This window comes from Plecotus auritus, assembly GCF_963455305.1.
Source record: "Plecotus auritus genome assembly, chromosome: 12".
Classification (NCBI taxonomy): Eukaryota; Metazoa; Chordata; class Mammalia; order Chiroptera; family Vespertilionidae; genus Plecotus; species Plecotus auritus.
Window position 1 is genome coordinate 39,621,703 of NC_137778.1, and position 16,972 is coordinate 39,638,674.

The 16,972-nt window shown below is 44.4% G+C and overlaps 1 protein-coding gene and 1 long non-coding RNA gene across 3 annotated transcripts in view; one reads left to right on the forward strand and one right to left on the reverse strand.

The window, feature by feature from the left end:
* The window catches only part of SORT1 (sortilin 1), a 60,550-nt gene that overhangs the window by 28,039 nt on the left and 15,539 nt on the right, over positions 1–16,972 (forward strand). Inside the window, exons 4-10 of one of the 2 annotated variants that reach the window (XM_080647685.1) lie at positions 2,149–2,251; positions 2,757–2,921; positions 5,834–5,907; positions 8,568–8,617; positions 9,477–9,607; positions 14,386–14,530; positions 15,378–15,533. In XM_080647685.1, coding sequence (XP_080503811.1) covers positions 2,149–2,251; positions 2,757–2,921; positions 5,834–5,907; positions 8,568–8,617; positions 9,477–9,607; positions 14,386–14,530; positions 15,378–15,533 — 824 coding nt within the window. The remainder of the gene's footprint in view (positions 1–2,148; positions 2,252–2,756; positions 2,922–5,833; positions 5,908–8,567; positions 8,618–9,476; positions 9,608–14,385; positions 14,531–15,377; positions 15,534–16,972) is intronic. The other variant, XM_080647686.1, reaches the window with a different exon arrangement.
* The window catches only part of LOC308237150, a 47,091-nt gene continuing 33,586 nt past the window's right edge, over positions 3,468–16,972 (reverse strand). Inside the window, exon 4 of the long non-coding RNA XR_013959410.1 lies at positions 3,468–6,077. This is a non-coding gene — a long non-coding RNA (uncharacterized lncRNA). The remainder of the gene's footprint in view (positions 6,078–16,972) is intronic.

The following is a 16,972-nucleotide window of genomic DNA, read 5'->3' on the forward strand; positions in this document are numbered from 1 at the left end:
AGACCCACTTTTGCCCAGCCCTGTATATCCCTGAGCCCAGCGTGGCCTTGGCAGAACCTCACTTCATGCCAGCAGATTGACCCATTGTGCTCCGTTTGTTTAACTGGCTGCAGTACCGAAGTGTTGTAGCTGATGACTTTTTGCTTTGTTCATGTTGCTTTCTTTCTCTGAAGGGCAGGGATGTGCTTGTTTGCCAAGTTCTTAAAAAGCCAGCAGACTTGCCAACAGGTTTGTGGAGGTTCCCAGGGGGACATGGGGCAGGAGGGGAGAATTGTAAGCTGGCGCTAATCGAGCTGTTGCCAGCCCCTTTGAAGGTTGTCTGAGCTGCTGCTGACATTTACACTGCAGAGCAGGAATTGTTTATACATCTCTTGGCCTGCTGTCAGGAAGATAGGAACTCCTCTTGTACTTCAAAGCCAGAAGGCGGCGGCGGGAGGAGATGGAGGAATCTGATGGATAAGTGGTGCCTGGTCCCTCTTTTATTTATCTAGGAATTTTCTGTGGTGCTTGCTAAGAGATGGGAAGTTATTCAGACAACTTAACGTCACGTGTAGTTTGCTTTAGCATACTGTCAGGGACCTAAACAAACACTCCAAGGTAATTCCCTCCTGTGTCTCCCGTTTCCTCTTAGCTGATCGGTGCTGCTAAGCCACAAGCCCTGGCAAAATAGAGGAAGACTGCAGTCTGTCAGGGAAAAACTCCTCACAGATCGTCACAGGTTGTCTCTAGTTTGGAGCTGAGAGTTAAAAGAATTAGATTATAGCTTCAATTTCGCCCTTAATTAACTGGTTGGCTTTTGATAAATTGCCTCCCGTTGAACCTCCTCGTCTGTGAAATGAGGGAGTTGGACAAGATGTTCCCTTCAGTCCCTCGCATTTCTCATGTTCTCTGCTTCTGTGATTATTTGTTGAGGCTGCTACCAGATTGTACCATCTTTTAAGTCATACTCTACAGTGAAGACCACTCTCTGCACATCATATTTATCTTTGGCAACTAACTTGCAATACACAGTGGTCTTCATGAGGGACATTCAAATATAATGAATATTAAGGTTTTGCATTCTACCACTTTTCTCTCTATTGCTATTTAAGAGAATGGCACATGGCATTAATCTTGTCAGAGTTAGACAGCTATTGATTTTTATGCTTGTATTTTTCAAAATCTGAACATGGAATTGAATACCTCTCAGAGATATGGTTGAAACGAGCTTCTGGGATAATCTCTAACAACCCGAGAACCGGAGTTCAGTTGGTTTGTTCCCCTACCTGCGTTTCGTGTGCTGTATGCAGTAGACACTTGTGCCCAGGGATGGTGTCCTCTGGGGGTAACTTGAAGGCTCCTGCTACTCAACTGAGCTTTATCATGAGGACTCTGAATTTAATAGATCAGTTAGGAGGCCGTTGGCTACCCTTAGCAGAGCTCCCAGCTCCAACTAGCTTAGTCAGGGAATTAATGACTCAGAACTAAATGCAGAGGAAGGACAGGCTTCAGGTCAGCACAGTCCAGTGTCGTAGGTGCTGCTGCTCCACTTATGTCGGCTTTATCTTCAAGTTGTGCTCATGGTGTCAGGACCCTATAGCAACCTTTTGCTTTGCATTAACACACTACAACTCAATCTGAGCACTGTGGACATTTAGGGCCAGATCATTCTGTGTTGTTGGGAACTGTCCTGTGCATTGCAGGGTGTTTAGCAGCATCCCTGGCCTCACCCCATTAGATGCCACTAGCATTTGTGATCATAAAAAATGTCTCCAGACATTACCCAATGGTTGCTTGGAGGGTATTTGTTGCAAAAACATTCTGGTTGAGAGCCACTGGTCTAAAGAAAGATAGACCATTTCTTTCATCAGGTGGCTAAGGAAATTTGTTTCCCAATAGAGCCCAAGTCCCCCCTTTGTCTCACTGCCTCAGTCTGGGTCACTCCCCCATTCCTGACCCCGCACCTGTGAGGGGTAGAATTCAGGCTAATCAAGTCCACGCTGGAGTGAGGGATGGCATCAGCTTCCCTGAGGCATGAAACTCATCAGGGGAGGGGGAGTGCCTCAGTGAAGTCAGGGAATGGGGATGGAAGCTGGGTAGGAACCCAGCAGTGTCCACGACCACTGCATCCACATTTATCAAATGTGTCTTTTTTTTTCTTCCTCGCAGTGAGGACTATGGAAAGAACTTTAAGGATATTACAAATCTCATCAATAACACCTTCATTCGGACTGAATTTGGCATGGCTATTGGTCCTGAGAACTCTGGAAAGGTGAGGCTCGTTCGTGCATGTGTAGAGCTGTGCTTGATGCCACACTCGGGCACTTGGGTTTTAATATTGGAATGATCCAGAGAGACACAGCAGTGTATTTAGTTTGCTATTCAATTAAAACCCTATTTAATACTGATCACAAAAGAACTGGATTGGTTCCTTTTTGGCCTCTGTCCACGATGCACCCAGACTCTTAGGTGGCAGCTGGTTAGCATTACAGTGTGCACTCCTAAGACAAACATTTTATTTTAGTCTTTGGCAAACTGGCTGATCTCAAACTGACCGGCTCGCATCCATAGACATAATGCACTAGCTCAATTCAGGATAATATTTTTTGATAAGACTAACACTTGAGGAGTGGGGTCCACCAACTAATCTGTCTTTATAATTCTTCTTACTTTTGGAACTGAAATTTTCTTAACTGATGTCTTGTGGAAGTGGTGTAGGTCTTCCTGAGCTTTCATAGTGTCACACCCTGAATCTGAATTGCCTTCTTCCTAACCAGGTGATTTTAACAGCAGAGGTGTCTGGAGGAAGTCCCGGAGGAAGAATCTTCAGATCGTCAGATTTTGCAAAGAACTTTGTTCAGACCAATCTCCCATTTCATCCTCTGACTCAGATGATGTATAGCCCTCAGAATTCCAATTATCTTTTAGCCCTCAGCACTGAAGTAAGTCTCCTTGAAGAACTTGTCTTGCCCTTTGCATTTTTATCCTCTAACATCTAGTCTTGAAAGGCCCCTGTAGCTAATACTTTATGAAGTATCGGACTGCTTTCTGGTGACTTTGTATGTCATGAAATATATATATATTTTTTGTGTTTTTTCCTATTTGGTAAAAGGCACAATTACCATGTACTATCTGTTCCAGATAAGTATGATATCTAGTTGTCATTACAATTTTTAAAATATTTATTTATTACATTGATTGGGGTGACAGTGATCAACATGATCATAATAGGGTTCAGGTGTGGGTTTCTGTTACAAGGTCTTATATTGCACTGTGTGCCCACCACCCACAGCCAGATCTTCTCCTGTCACCCTTACTATAGTTTGTAAAAGTGAATAGATGTGTACTGTTGGAAAACTGAACTAGAACATAGTTTAATGTAATCATTCTTGTTCTGCAAGGGACACGCATAGATTGTCACAGTCCTGATGTTATTGTTCCTTTCCTTAGGCCAAACCACATCTTTCTAATTTTTCTTTTTGTTTGTTGCATAGTATATCCAGCATATTGATTTCTGTCTTCAACACTCATGTATTAAGTATCCAGAGTCTTAAATCCCTGCGCCCCACCACAGTCCTGTGCTCTTCCCAGAAGCCAGTGTCCCGCCCTCTCTCCCGAAATCCCCTGAGGCGCTCGGGCAGCTTTCCTTTCCCAGGGATCAGTCTCCTTTATTGTGGATGTTAAGGGCCCAAAGTGGCTGAGTTGCTAGACTATGATAATCACAATCACACTGCATATTTATATGGCTTTCTCTCCCCTTATTTCTTAGAGTGTGGTCCACTAACCAACAACATCAGAAACCCCGGAAAGCTGGTTTAAATGCAGATTCCTAGGCCCCATCCCCATATAGTACATCAGTGACTTTTGGTGGCGAGGTTTTTACAAGCTCCCCAGCTGAGCCTGCCCACTAAAATTTGAGAACCATTGCTATGATGACAGTTCTGGGGACAGAAACAGGACTGTCAGATGTGGCTGAGCAAAGGGGTGGCAAAGGGAAAGCGAAGGGCACTGGAAGACAGGTCTGGCTCTGGGCCTCTGTGGGCAGATTTGAGCAGAGGTAAGGCTGGAGGGCTCAAGGAAGGCCAGAGTTAAGCTTGGCCCAAGGCGGCCAGAGGAAGGAAACTAGCCTGCTGGGTATGCTTCAGGTCTTCAAGAAACAATTCCTGAAAATCCCTTCCACCAGCGTAAGCTGAAAGCCCTTCAGCGAGCAGAGACCTATTAGGAATGGACAGAACCATCCATCTCCCCTTTGACCATCCCATTGCCGTTACCAAGTTATCTTAAGGTTGTTGAAACAGGCTGTCCTCACAAGAGCTGGGCACAGCTTGCTTTTATATCTGAAATTTCTTCCAATTAAGGAAGTACAGATAATTGGGGAAGAGAAGATGTGCCAGTTTGTACTCAAGTACAAAGAGGTGATATCAGACCCTTTCCTGTTTCTAAGTACAATTAGGTAAATTAGAAATGCTGAGCATTATCAGAGGAAGAGAATGAAAAGAAACAAGAATGGTGGGTGGGGAGCACTGAAGGGAAATTCTGCCTCGACCATTTAATCCCAGCTGTACCAGGACACGTCTGTCCCCCTCCACCGAATCTGGGTGCAGTGTAACTGACACGGTCAGTCTTCATCTTACTGTCTCTGTTGCACTTGAAAGGTTTGGCCAGTCCCTCCTTTTGGGACTTCTGCTTGCTTGGCTTCAGTGACATCACTCCCTTTAGTTCTTCCCTATGTTTTAACCATTGCTTCTTGGTCTTTCTCTTCAACTCCTTTCAACCAACCCTTAAATCACTACTGCCCATTCCACTCAGTAATCTCCTCCATTTAACCGCCACTGTGACGTGTCAGATTTTCAAGTCCCTGTGTCTGGTCCTGGCTTCCTTGTGGGGTCTCTGATTCCTGTCTTGTTGCCCCCTGGGAACCTCTAGCTGGATGTCCCACAGGCACCTCAGACTCAGTTAAATCGACTTCTCTCTGCTCTTCTCTCAGACATACTATTCTTCTCTCAATCCTTGTACTGGCTAAAGATTCCACAGCGCCTCTTATCCCTGAACCAGAATCCCAGAGTGATCAACTGCCCCTCCACCCACCCACCCACATACACAACCCATCCTGCCCTATAGGAAAAGTCCAGTTCTTCTGAAACCAGCTTCTAAATTCTCCCTGAGCCTGTTCTCACAGCCATGGGTTAGGGCCTCACTAACTCTCCATGAGTGAAATGTGGCAGTTATTCACTGCTTTTCCTGCTTCTGGTTTAGACACTCTGCAGTCCACCTTTCCCATTGCCATCCAAGGGTTCCACCTCCCTTTCTCCTCTGTTAGCTGCTCCTCCCTGCACACACCGCCATGCTTATCGCTGCCCTGCCTTTGCTAGTCCTACCATCTCCTCCCCATTTGCCTTCTTTTGGTTACACTGCTCATCGTTTAAGACTCAGTTCAACTGTCTTCTTCACAAACCGTCTTTGAGGCAATGTTCTTCTTTTCCCTACTCTTACTCGAGAGACCACGTTTCCGTAATACTTAACCTGTTGTATCACATTTTCTTATCTGGGGCCCTAGTTAACTGTGAGCTCCTTGAGAGCAGGGAGTGTGTCTTACTCGTCTTTGTATCCCCAAATGCAACGTCGGGAACAGTGCCTGGCACATAGTAGGCACTTCTTAAGCATTTGTTATTCGGAACTTCCCAGCCTCCCAAGGGGCCCCTGTGAACCATGTGTCTCTGGAGCTCAGGCAGCTCAGACGGAACTTGAGTGTGTGTTTACTGTCCCAGATGATTAGATATGAATTATTAAAGGTCATACAAGCAGCTGCACAGGATAAAGCTGGAATTTTGATAAGTCATTTATAATCTTTCAGAATGGCCTGTGGGTGTCCAAGAATTTTGGGGGAAAATGGGAAGAAATCCACAAAGCAGTGTGTTTGGCCAAATGGTGAGTAACAGAAGGCTCCATCTGTGCAGAGCCCTAAACCCTTCCTGACAGCGCTGCCGAAAGTCACGTGAATAAATGTTGAGCACTTACCATGTGCCACATACTCTCAGGATGCCACAGGGATACGCGAGGGTGTATGACACAGGCCTCGACCTGGAGGGGCTTTCAGTCTGCCAGGAGAGAAGACGTAGCCTCACTAAACGTTACAACATAAAGTAGAAAACAAGGCTCGCGATGGGTAGCTGCTACTGATAAAAGGTTTATTCTCCATAAATGGTGACTTCCGTTGGAATAGCATAAACAGAGCTTTGATTTGGGGACTTAGGTACTTCTCTGCGTCGCCCCCCCAGACTGACACCCCCTCATCTAGAGACGCGTTTCAGTCATGAGGAATCAGGAGGAAAGCCCAGAGAGCTTCCCGAAGCCAGTCACACCGTCCGTGCACCAAAACTCATTCACTTTTCTCGGGGACCCCCTCAGGTGCCTGCTTAAAGGGGTTGTGGAGGGGCTCTGACTGGGGAGTCTGGTCACCTCTGTCCTAACCTATCTCTGCTGCCAGTCAGTGGCTTCACCTCCCTCTCTGGGCTTTAGTTTTTCCCTTCTGTCTGTAGACAGAGATCTGTGAGGAATCTGGGAGATGTTGGGACAAGAGTTAAGAGCCTTTATACCTCCGAAATTCTGGATTAGGCTCAGACCCTTGCTTAGAGCCTCTTTGTTCTTTCTCTTTGGCTAATTTCAGCAAATTGGTTCATCTGGTTTCCCAGTTAATAGCAAATTGTTGCCAGAGGTGGGTACATGAGTACTGACAACAAGCGCAGGCCAGGAGAAGTGCAGAGCAAAGACTGAGAACATAACAGGATGAAATTATTCAGTGCCAGATCCAGAGCGCATACACCTCAGTAACTTCTAACGGGCACACCATGTTCTAGTTTCATAGGGTTGATGCTCAGTGACCCACAATCCCAAGGGAGAGTTTCCTATTTAATGTCCTCTACTTAGGGAGTCAGGAAAATTTGTGATATAGACATTGGCAAATATATCTACCAAAATTCACTAAAATACTAAAAAAGGCTGCTTTTCTGGAAAATGCTGGTTAGGTGAGGTTTTTGTAGCACCACTCTGGTACCCATGCCATAGCTGCTTTCATTTTATGGGTTTGTTACTTATATGGTCTTTTATGGAAGGAAGTAGTCTTTAAAGTAACTGAGTTAACAAATTGTTTCACTGTAGGATATAATTAAGACTATAGGAATTTTGATCACTAAAGCTGGTCTTTATGTACACATCACCACAAGGTACACCTGAAATATCTTACAATTTCATTTGTCAATTATACTTCAATAAAGCTAAAAGAAACAAACAAGTCATCTTTAAAACTAAAGACTTATTTTAAAATGGTATTTTTTAAAATAGTTTTTATTGATTTCAGAGAGGAAGGGAGAGGGGGAGAGAGAGAGAGAAACATCAATGATGAGAGAAATCACTGATCGGCTGCCTCCTGCACACCCCCTACTGGGGATTGAGCCCGCAACCCAGGCATGCGTCCTTGACCGGAATGGAACCCGGAACCTTTCAGTCCGCAGGCCAATGCTCTATCCACTGAGCAAAACTGGCTAGGGCTTAAAATGGTATATTATTTTATATTCTATACAAGATTTTTTACTTTTGTAACTCGCTTATTTGATTAGTGTTTAAGTATAAGCTAACTGGGTTGCGGATAACTAACTGTTTACTCACCTTTTAGATCTTTGATCTCTAGGAGCTGACAACTGAAGTTCTCAAAGAACATGCGCAGAGCCAGCCCCTTTTGCTGGGGCTAATCTATAAGTACTATCAGGGTCTGAATTGAGTTCCCTACGAACTCCCTTTCCAAGGTAGAGTTTAAATAACAACCTCTGACCCAGCTGTCTATTTGAGATGAAAGAACTAAATTATTTACTAGGTTCTGAGGGGGAACAACAAAGCATAAAACTTAGCACCTGCCCAGCAGTGTAGTGGAAGAGACGAGGCACACACTAGTGATTAGCATAGCTAAGGGGGAGGCTGAGGAATGCACGTGCTTTCCAGCAGTGCCCCGTCTCAGCACTACGGACATGTTGGACCGGACAGTTCTTTGTTGTGGGGGTGTCCTGGGCCTTGTAGGAAGTTTAGCAGCATCTCTGGCCTCTACCCACTATATACTAGTAACAACTTCCCTTTCCCCAGAGTGACAACCAGAAATGTCCCTTGGGGAGTAAAATCATCCCTGGTTGAGAACCCCTGTTCTAGAAGTTTGCAGCAAAGAAGCTGGAGTGACAGGGAAAGCTTCACGGAAGAGCTAGATTGTAAGCTGCAGGCTGGCGATTGCGAGGGTAAGATGTGGTTACACAAGAGAAAAGCATTTAGGAAGGAAGCAGTATGAGCAAATGCTAGAGGCAGATCTGGAGAGTGTAGGTAGACCAGTTGGACAAGCTGGAAGAGAAGTTCCGTGGACTGTGGCAAATGCCTGGGGCCAGGCTCTGGGGAACCCTGACAGTGAGCTGTCAAAAGAGTCCGGAGTTGCTGCTTTCACTAGTACCTATGGAGGAGGCTTACTAGACTTGCTTGGAGCTTTGTGACTAAGGTTGACATTGCATTAACACCTGGAACCATGTCTTTTCCCTGTCTTTGCCTCATTGCAGGGGATCAGAAAACACCATCTTCTTTACTACCCATGTGAATGGCTCCTGCAGTAAGTATATTTTAGTCCCAGAAGGGTGTCTTATCCATTCATGGTAGAATATTCAGGGTCAGAAGAGGTAGAAATATCAAAGTTCCTTCCATTCTTCTACAATTTTAATAGCTAAAATAGCTGTTAATTATTTTTTTAAATCTTAAAAGTATAACCTAATTACTATACTGTGCCTCGATCAGATAAAACTGCAGGCTGTACACAGAGATGCTATACTTAATTTCAGCAGTGTATTTACATAAAGTAAACATTAAGCTACAAACAGTAACAGATCGAAATGCCTGGTGATTTCTGCAAAAGAACATGGATTGTGTTTATCAGTGGAAGCCAGTGGCTTTCCAATCAGTGGCACAGTTTCAAAGCAGAAAGCATAATTTTTTATTTATTCATTCGACAAATTCATTCATTTATTCATTTGAGCACCTGCAGTAGTATGCTAACCACTGTCTAAGGATGAAGAGAACAAGAGACCCAAGGCTACTCTCATGGAGTTAAATTCAAGTAGGGATGATAGATGATCAACAAGAAAACCAAAACTCAAACAACTTAAAATAGAATAAGATAATTTTAAATTATGTCATGAAGAAAGTAAACAGGATGCTGTGGCTGTGATGTTTTTATGCAACATTGTATTGGAATTAACTCAATCTGTCCAAGGTACAACCTCACATGTATAAAAATAAAACCCACATGTGAATTCCTTGTGTCTAAAGCCACATCAATTTATATCCTCATTTGATTAACATGCCTAGGATTAAAAATCCTGTAGCTGTAAAATACAGAACAATTCTAAAACAGCTCTCTGAACTAGAGGCTCACTAGGAAGTGACATTTTAATTACTACTTCATCTTGTTTAAGAAGCTGACCTTGGGGCACTGGAATTATGGAGGACTTCAGACTTGGGAAAAAGCTTCAAAACCATTGGTGTGAAAATCTACTCATTTGGTCTTGGGGGACGTTTCCTTTTTGCCTCTGTGATGGCTGACAAGGTGGGTGTTTGCCTCTTCTCTTTGGGTTCTAATGTTTCTGTAAAGATGCCTCCTGTAGATCCCTTTTACTCCCTGTACTGACAGAGTTGCTTGCCTTTTTGCAATCTATCTACACTAATAAAAGAGAAAGATGCAAATTGACCATACCTTTGCGACGCCCACCAGCCAATCAGGAGTGAGTATGCGAATTAACCCAACAAAAATGGCGGGTTAATTTGCAAACACAGGCCGAGCAGCTGGGGGCGTTCTGCACCATCCCAGCCTTTTCGGGCCTCTGGGCAGCGCGGGAAGGCGGAAAGGTGGCTCCGGCCTGAGCGAAGGCGGTGTTGGCAGCCAGGGGAAGGAAGGCCCATTCTTGCACAAATCTTCGTGCATCGGACCTCTAGTATATATAAAAGGCTAAGTGACTGACCGTACTGACTGGCCGGTACATATGATGCACACTGGCAAATTAAAAACGTTGACTTACACATGTGCAATACATGTAAAGCTCTCGCTGGTGCCAATCACACATGTGTGTTTCAATCTGTCATTGTCAATCGTGAATTTGGTTGTTTTTGTTGACATTCTGAAGCTTAAAGAAAGAGGTGGCATTGACAGAATATGTCTGAAGACTAACTATTGGCATAACTGTCCCCTTCTGACACTGGCCTCCCATTTAAATTAATTCGAAGACAGTTTCCCGTGATGCCAGCATTTGTGATGACTATTAATAAATCACAAGGACAAACTCTAGACAGAGTAGGAATATTCCTACCTGAACCCGTTTTTGGACATGGTCAGTTATATGTTGCTTTCTCTTGAGTTTGAAGAGCATGTGACGTTAAAGTTGTATTGTAAATACTTCATCACAAGAGAAGTTAGTCAAGCACTCTGAAAGTGTTTTTACTCTTAATGTGGTATACAGGGAAATATTAGAACAAGTTTAATCAATTTATCAGTCATTGTTTTTATCAATGTTTTTATATCATGTTTTTTATATCATGTCTTTGTTGTTATATCATGTTTATTAATCAATTTACATATTTTCATATACATTTTACTAATTTTCTTTCATCTCTGACACTTCTATTATAGAGAAAGGGCAGATAGCGATATTAAAATATTTCTTCTAATTAATTTCCTTTCAATGTGCACAAATCTGTGTACTGGGCCACTGGTATTTAATATCACTCTAAGTCTCTCTTTTAGAGAGACTGATTGACTCTTCTGGGCTATTCTGGCACGTCACCCCACATGAATTCTGGTATCTCTTTTGGGATATGTAGATGCAGTGTTTGGGCTTTACTTGGACATGGATATATGAAAAGAGCAATCCATTTGTTTCAGTAATAATAATAGAAATAGGTAACATTCATTGAGTATGTAACAGTGAACAAAACAGATAAGTGTCTTGTTCACAGAGTTTATAGTTAAGTAGGGGAGATAGATACTAAGCTAATAAATATGATGTAATATCAGGTCAGGATTAAAGCTACAACGAAATCTAAAGCAGCATAAGGAAATAGAAGGTGGCAGGAGTTGGAGCAGGGCTGTTTTAGGTGGGGTAGTTTGGACGTGCGCTCTGAGACCTGACTGGGGTGAGAGCATAGCTATGTGGACATCTAGGCTCGGAACAATACGTGCACAGACTCAGGCTGGAGCATGCCTGACATATCGAAGAAAAGTGACAAGGGCGGTCCAAAGCAGGGGAGCCAGCGGCTAGATCATGCAGGGCCTTTGTAGGTGGTGATTAAGACCTTGGCTTTTATTCTTGTGTTGGGAAGCTGGAAAAGGGTTGTGAGCAGGGTGTGGTGTAATCTGACTTCTTTGACAGAATAAGTATGGGCAGAGTAGTCTGCCGGGGCAGGAACGGCAGAGCCAGAGCAGCTGGAAGGCTGTTAGAGCAGTGTGAGAGGGGAGAGAGGGCAAGTGGTGAAATGGTGGGTGTGTTTTTCAGTGTATTGCCAATAGGATTTGCTGATGGATTAATGTGGATTGTGAGAGAATGAGAGAAACTGAAGATAACTTCAGAGTCTGGCCTGAGCAACTGGCTGAATGGTGGTACCATTTACTAAAATGGCAGAGACTGTAGGAGAAGCAAGTTTGGGGGAGGAAGATCAAGAATTCAGTTTTGGATGTGAGATGCCTATTAGATATCTAAGTGGAAATGTCATGTTGGTATTTGGGTATCTCCCCAAATTATATGGTGTTTAGAGCCATGTGATTAGATGGTATCTTCTGGAGGATTGAGTAGGTAGAGCAGAGTGGGAGGACTGAGCACGCCCTGAAGCACCCACCACTGAAAGGTTGGAAGGAGATGGAGAGCCCAGCAAAGAAGACTGGGAGGGAGGGACCAGTGAGGCAGAGCGAATAGGACAGTGAGATATTGTGAAAGCCATGTGAAAAAGGTGTTTCAGGAAAGACGAAGTGGTCAGCTGTGCTGAATTTAGCTGAGATGTTGAATTAGATGAGTGCTGAGAATTAGCCGCTAGAGCTGGCAAAGTGGAGGATGTTGGTGAGCTCTACTAAAGCCATTCCATCGCAGTGCTGAGGTTAAAAAACTGATTCGAGTGGGTTTAGAGAGAATCGGAGATGGCTAAGCAGAAAATAACTACAGTAACTCCCTCGAGCAATTTTGTAATCATCCCCCCAACAACCCTTTAAGCTGATACCATACTGTTACTTCAATTTCTATTTGAGCAAACTGAGTAACTTGCCTGGGGTCACCCTGAGGTGGAATCCTGGTGGAAATCAGACTGATTCCAGACATAGCCTCCTACACTGTACTACAATTACACAAAACTAAAATTCCACGGTGTGCTTTTGAACTTTAACTTCTACCTATAACGATGAGAGTAAGATTCAAAGTGAACATCTACGTGTATAAGTTTTAGAAAAATACATAACTGTACTTGTCACTGAACTTTAAAGAGTGTTTAACATAAGGAGGCCCTGGAAGTCAGTCTCATGCCCTGGATAGTTGTGTCTAGTTAACAGCCGTGGGCAAACTACGGCCCGCGGGCCAGATCCGGCCCATTCGGCTGTTCTATCCGGCCCGCAGAGCCGAAAGAGTGGAGGGTTCTCTTGCTCTCCCCTCCGCCCCTTTACTTTGAATTTATATTATTTCACACAAACACTCCATCCATGCTTTTGTTCCGGCCCTCCGGTCCAATTTAAGAACCCACTGTGGCCCTTGAGTCAAAAAGTTTGTCCACCCCTGTAGGCAATAGCTACTAGATGCTATTTTAAACTATCAGGAAGTAGGTGTTAATTACATCCTTAACAGACTCCTTTTAACAGCTAAAGCCCTGATCAGATTCCTTTTATTAATTTCTGACACTCCTTGGCCTCTTCCCAGCCGGTATACATTCCCCTCATATGGCTGTTCTGAGAAACTTCCATAAAGAGATGTCACATATTGACTTCCTTGTGATCGGCCAAGCATGGCTTTCATCTCCATTTTCTAGACCCTTTGTTATCTACTTTTTTGGATTATGCCAAGACTGTGTCAAAGAGACCAAATCTTTATGCAGCAGTCATCACTTAAGAATTATCTGAACACGCATATGTGAATGGCTATAAAGCCAAATCAGGGATGGTCCTATCACATCCTTGGCTCCGATGAAGAAACTAGAAATGTCAGAGGTTGGGAGGATAATATCTTACAGGCCACACTAGAATGAAGAAGCCAGGATAGTTTTGCTTACAATAGAATGGATTGTCTCATTGCCTGGAACTTTGCTAGTGGTTCGAAATTGCTAGGTAGTTGATACTGGGACCTTTCATTTATATCAGTTATACCCAGTGAGGAAATGGATAATGATACTTATAATCTACACTAATAAAAGAGAAACATGCAAATTGACTGTACCTCCACTACACCCACAAGCCACGCCCACCAGCCATTCAGGAGTGAGTATGCAAATTAGCCCAACCAAGATGGCGGCGGCCATGGAGCTGGAGCAAGCAGGAGGCTTGGGTTTCCCCGGCGATGAAGGAAGCCAAGCTTCCTGCCCACCCTGGCTGGCCCTGGCCTCTGCTCAAGGCTACAAAGTTTTAATTATAGAAGATAAATAAATCCCAGATACTTGCTTCCAGCCAGCCCTGGCCTCCGCTCAAGGAGGTGCTGAAAAAAAAAATTTTAAAAGGAGGAGCTGGGAGCTTGGGTCGCCGGGGGGTGATCAGGCCAGGATGGGACGGCAGTTATGGGTGATCAGGCTGGTGGGGGGTGGGGCCATTGGGGGTAAGAAGACCAGTAGGGGGGCCAGTTGGGGGGGGTGAGCAGGCCATCAGTGGTGGTCAGTTGGAGGCGATCAGGACAGCGGAGTGGGGGGCACTTTGGAGTGAGCAGGTCAGCAGGGGGTCAGTTGGGGGTGAGCAGGCTGGCACGGGGGGGCAGTTGGGGGCGAGCAGGCTGGCGGGGGGCGCATTTGGGGGTGAGCAGGCCGGCAGCGAGGGGCAGTTAGGGGCGAGCAGGCTGGCAGGCAGAGTGGTTAGGGGCAATCAGGCAGGCAGGCAGGCAGGCAAGTGAGCAGCTAGAGCCAGCAGTCCTGGATTGTGGGAGAGATGTCCGACTGCTGGTTTAGGCCCGATCCCTGTAAACTGGCAGTCGGACATCCTTTGAGGGGTCCCAGATTGGAGAGGATGCAGGTCGGGCTGAGGAACACCTGCCCCCCAGGCACGAATTTCGTGCACCGGGCCACTAGTTATTAATAGTGTAATAGTGTACCTAGGATGTCCCTGCACATGGTACCTTGGAAGAAGATTAAAAAGATATATGTTGGCATTTGTTCCAGGATACAACAAGAAGGATTCATGTGTCAACTGATCAAGGGGACACGTGGAGCATGGCCCAGCTGCCCTCTGTGGGGCAGGAGCAGTTCTACTCTATTCTAGCAGCCAATGATGACATGGTGTTCATGCACGTAGACGAGCCTGGAGGTAAGAGCGTTTCAGTGGCCCACCCTTGAATTTATAGAGATTGAAGCTGCAAGCCCTACTTTTAGTAGCTTTTTTTCTTACCCCTAGGAATTTATTAGTGCCCTACTGAGTATTTTGTCTTAGAAAGTGTAACCTCTGTTAAAAGGGCCACTTGTTTTGACATTATCTTGTTTGTGTGCGTATCCAAGGGTCTGCAACAATGCTACTCAAAGAATGCTTAGAGGATGGGTACTAATTTGCAAACTCTGTTACCAAATAAGTAGAGGAAGTGAGAGCATGCATGTAGAAACTCTTACAGCTATTTGACAAAGTAATTTTTATATGTGTTTAATGATAAAAGAGTTGATGGTTATATTTCATTCTAGTGATAAATTTTTATGCTATTTTACAAAAGCATTGGTTTGTGACATAGTGGAAATTTAAAAATTGATCTTTCATCACAGACAGTTTGAGAAGCATTGCTCCAGAGGGGAAAGATTTACAGAAGTGTAAGCTATGAATCTACATACGGTGCCTCTGCCACCAAAATACATCTGGGAAGAGCTTTTCTGTAGCATCTGATTAACTCATTCAACAAACTCGGCATCTGCCATATTTCAACCACTAAGTAACAGGGATACTAGAATTAAAGATGGGCACGAGTATCAAAGATCTTGAGTATCAAAATAAAATAAAATAAAGAAGGTCTTGAGTATCAAACCTTGATTGAATCTCTGGTCTGTGTCTACATCATGAAGAGAAATGGTTGGCTAATGTGCAGGTGATTCAGTCATGTGTATGGTTAGACTTTTGTTGCCTCTCTGTTCCCTCCCAAGACATAGTGTTTTTGTTTGTTTGCCTATTTTAGATACTGGGTTTGGCACAATCTTTACCTCTGACGATCGAGGCATTGTCTATTCCAAATCCTTGGACCGACATCTCTACACCACCACAGGTGGCGAGACGGACTTCACCAACGTGACTTCCCTCCGTGGGGTCTACATAACAAGTGTGCTCTCTGAAGGTGAGTCTTATTAGCACAGCTGTCCTTCAGCTGAACATGGTGAGAGTGGAGGGCTTTGGGGAGACTGATGGCCTTGTCCCCCAGTAATATTGCTCACCTTAGCCAGCAGCCTACCTGTGTGAATTCTGGCTGGACTTTAAGTAAGTTACGGTAAACAGAACTAAGAAAGGGAGAGGGCACAGCAGTAGCCAGCCAAGCTTCTTGCGTTCTGCTCAGTGCTTTGCAGTGCTCATCTTTATTAAAGCTTACCTACGCAAACACACACATTACTCTAGCCTAGAGCCGTGGTCGGCAAACTGCGGCTCGCGAGCCACATGCGGCTCTTTGGCCCCTTGAGTGTGGCTCTTCCACAAAATACCACAGCCTGGGCGAGTCTATTTTGAAGAAGTGGCGTTAGAAGAAGTTTAAGTTTAAAAAATGTGGCTCTCAAAAGAAATTTCAGTCGTTGTACTGTTGATATTTGGCTCTGTTGACTAATGAGTTTGCCGACCACTGGCCTAGACCACCCCAGGGAGTCTATGAAGGTTTTGTTTATTTACGTATTTATTCTTTTATAGGAGGTGGGCTGTTTGTTTTTGTAAAGACCTTGCAATGGTCCACAAGGCCAAGTGATGTTGGCCCCCTGTTTCCTCCCTGACCTCCCCTCTCCCTCTACTCTAGTCACTCCAGCTCTCAGTTCTCTGCCAGTCTCCTTAAATCCACCAGGTTCACACGCTTGTGCTTTGGAGATGTGCACGGACTGTTCTCTGTTTTCCAGATATCTGCAGGGCTGACACCTTCTTCCTTCCCATCTCTGCTCATACTTACTTCTGAATGAGACCTGCCATTGACTATCCTGTTTTAAATTCAGTCTGCCCTCCCCCACTCACACACACACTGTCAGTCCCCCTCTAGGTTTTTCCATTTTCTAACATACTATGTAATTTACCTGTTTACCATGTCTCGTGTTTGTCTCAGCCTACTAAAATGTAGCTTCACAAAGATGTGTTTTGTCGTGTGTGGTTTTTTGTTTTGTTTTTTCAGTTTTGTTTGACATAGTGGGCACACAGAAATATTTATTGAGCCCTGGCCAGTATGGCTCAGTTGGTGTGCGTGTCCTCCCATGCACCAAAAGGTTACAGACTCCATTCCCAGTCAGGGCACATACCAAGATTGCAGGTTCAGTCCCTGTTGGGGGCACATACCCTGGGTTGCAAGTTTGACCCCCTGGTCAGGGCACATATGGGAGGCCACCAATAGATGTTTCCCTCTCACATCAATGCTTCTCTATCTTCCTCCCTCTCCTTTCTCCTCTCTCTAAAAAAATCAATAAAAACATATCCTCAGATGAGGATTAAAATAAATACATATAGTAAATAAATGAGTTTGCCTTGATTTGCTTGTTTATTTGATTTTGCTTGGAATACTCAAAGCATATTATCTCCGAATTTAAACCTGAA